The 2,745-nt window shown below is 44.4% G+C and overlaps 1 protein-coding gene across 1 annotated transcript; it reads left to right on the top strand.

Annotated features, from left to right (window-relative positions):
• Positions 1-49: 49 nt before the first annotated feature.
• On the top strand, positions 50-2,663 carry LOC106011685 (gamma-glutamyl hydrolase; the record flags this gene model as incomplete). Its single annotated transcript, XM_013082146.2, is given in 2 exon segments — positions 50-435; positions 2,494-2,663. Coding segments are annotated over 2 exon segments (241 nt in total), but the record flags the coding sequence as incomplete, so codon positions are not given.
• Positions 2,664-2,745: the final 82 nt, after the last annotated feature.

Below are 2,745 nucleotides of genomic sequence, written 5' to 3'. Positions count from 1 at the left end.
GTCGGTGCAAATGTAGGGGAACATCATAATGATCTCTTCCAACGTTATCGTCCTCTGCATGAATGTATCCCACACATTACTGGAGGGTCCCGAAAGACGAGATCTAAGCAACCCATCCCGCCATGAATCTCTATCTCGTTGACAAGAGTCCAAAGTAATCAATAATAATACATGTATCGAGGTCTATAGTCTATAGTGGGGCCGGTTGAGAGAATAAAATAACTATTCGGTTGGGCACATAAACGCACTCGTGATTTTCTAGATCATAGGGCGTAACGGTCAGGTGACGGAAACACACGTCAGAGGGAGAGAGGCGAACGAGCGAGAGAGATCTGGTGTGCAGATCCTGTTTCATGTATAATCTATGTGCCCGGGTCACCGGCGTCAGTATAGGTTGATATCAGCTCTCTCGACTGTGTCGCCTCAGATCCTCAGGTAAGAGACACGTTATTCACCTCTTCGCTTTGCATAGGACGAATCGACCAGTATGGAGAAACGATCAAAGTCGTACGTTTAGGATTAATGAAAATCGAATGCAGAAGTTCAGATTACTCTCGGGATTTATCGAGTTTCTGTTGTAGGCTACACATTTTTAACTCAGTTCCGAGCCTGTTGTTTGGTAAGATAGTTTGTAAGAGTAAACTGTAACCTGGCTTGTCCGTTGCTGTCAGTGGCGTCCGTATCCTATAATCCTACTGGTTAGGCTACCAGCCCCGTAATAGATTGTAAGATTGTGGGTTCGGGGGGTTCGAGCCTCAGCTCGGTCCGACGTTGTGTCCTTGGGAAAGGCACTTAACACGAATTTCCCATTTAATTGGCTCGGTCTTTCGGAGATGAACGTTAAACTCGGAGGTCTTGCTTCTTAAATAACCTAATAGTGTTGAAAGGGGTGTTAAACATATACCATGTTACAATTTCAACCGACGAAGTCTTCATGTATACACATTTTGCACTGTTTCCTTTATTATTTATTTGTCTTGTTCTGTGGCGGTTGTTGACCCAAGACGCCCTACTGAGTGCAATGTAAGGCTTTTAGAAGGCAAGTCACTTTGTCCCCCGTCATGGCTCAGAGGAAATGTTCCCTTTACGTGTACATGTACTTAGTTATACATGTACGACTAGTGCTGGTGGCTGGAGAATGACACTGGTGGATCCTACTTCCACAATTATTTGATGATTTCTAGTCTTCACTGATCAAATACGTCAGTTATCGAGATAACCTGCCGTAACGTATCACCCAGCAGTATTGCAACCGAGGTCATATTTTTCCTGTCTCTGTCACATTCTGATAGGCAATTGTTCTCTGTCTGTCGTCTGCTTCACATATAAACAAATGACTTTATTTAAGTTAGTTTTTCTTGTGCATATCACAAGTAACGATAATATAAGGGAAATTCACATGCAATTAAAAAATGCTGAGTTGTGTATGGGCGTGCGCCGTGCGAGTGTGTGTGTGTGTGTGTGTGTGTGTGTGTGTGTGTGTGTGTGTGTGTATGTGTATGTGTGTGTATGTATCTATGCATGTGTGTTTGTGTGTGTGTGTGTGTGTGTGTGTGCGCGCGCGTGTGTGTGTGTATGTCTGTTTCATACTCTTGCATGAACCGTCACTTCATGATAGCAAAAGTGTTGAATTCTGCATTTTATCACGAGAGTACAGGGAAAAACAAGAAAAAAAAAGAATAAAAAGATAATGTGGTGCGCGGAATGAATCGGCAATTTTCGGTGATAAAATCAAACTTGAAGCCTCAATTAGGAACCTTCCCACGCACTGCGGGTGTTTGTGGTGTAGCAGTAAGGCTCTTCTCAGTCGAATGCAGGAGACTCGAGTTCAATTCCCGAGTTACAGAACATCTTTATCGAGTATCTGAGATTTTATCTCGGTCTTTCTGCTGGGAAGTAGTATCCCTCCCAGCCCGAGTTGGCTCTGGCAGGCAGGATCGGAAGTCTGCCTCCTAAATTATCTAAATTGTGTCGATGGGAGCATTAAAACACCTACATTAAAAAGGAAAAGCCTACGTACTTTTGGAGTCTCTACTCTCCCTGAGGTCACATTTGTCAGCCATGTTGTGACGTCACTTGCATTACCTGCCCAAACCGATTGCCCGACTCGCGGCCTTGAAAACAACGTCGGTTTCGTTCGGTTAGTGCCACGATGGTAGCTTTTGCCTCTCCATGGAGGAAAATCTGGCTAGACTTGACGACCAAACCCAACCTTAGCGAACCGAACCGAACCGATCATGCCATTAGGCACCAAGGCAAACGGAGCGTTCCACTTATTTCAAGAAACAGGGAAAGAGGTGGGGGGTTCATTGTTCATCAAGCTACCGACAGCTTTGCTTGAGGTAATTTTTTAGGTAGGTTCTTTTTTACATTTACATGCCCATATATCTCTGTTGCAGTGTGCTCAAGGTCGAAGCAACCCGCATCCTATGTAATCTAAATTACGTTGATGGGGGCGTAGTACATTATTAATATATTTTTTTACAATTACAGAAACCTGCATCTTCCAAGACCTTGCAGCACCAAACGAGTGACCGCCATGATGTACTTGACATCACGTGACTTGAGGAGCATCGCCGTCTTGTTTTTGTCCTGTGTGGCTTGTGTCATGGCCAAGCCTGCAGTGACCAGAACCCTGGCGCCATTAGAGGCGCCTGTCATTGGTGAGATTTGGTTTGGATTTTTAAAAGTTATATGTTTTGACGTTCCCATCGACGCAGTTGAGGTAATTTAGGGGGCGAGCTT

This window comes from Aplysia californica, unplaced genomic scaffold, assembly GCF_000002075.1.
Source record: "Aplysia californica isolate F4 #8 unplaced genomic scaffold, AplCal3.0 scaffold00161, whole genome shotgun sequence".
In the NCBI taxonomy this organism is placed as follows: Eukaryota; Metazoa; Mollusca; class Gastropoda; order Aplysiida; family Aplysiidae; genus Aplysia; species Aplysia californica.
This window is presented reverse-complemented; position numbering and strand designations above follow the sequence as displayed.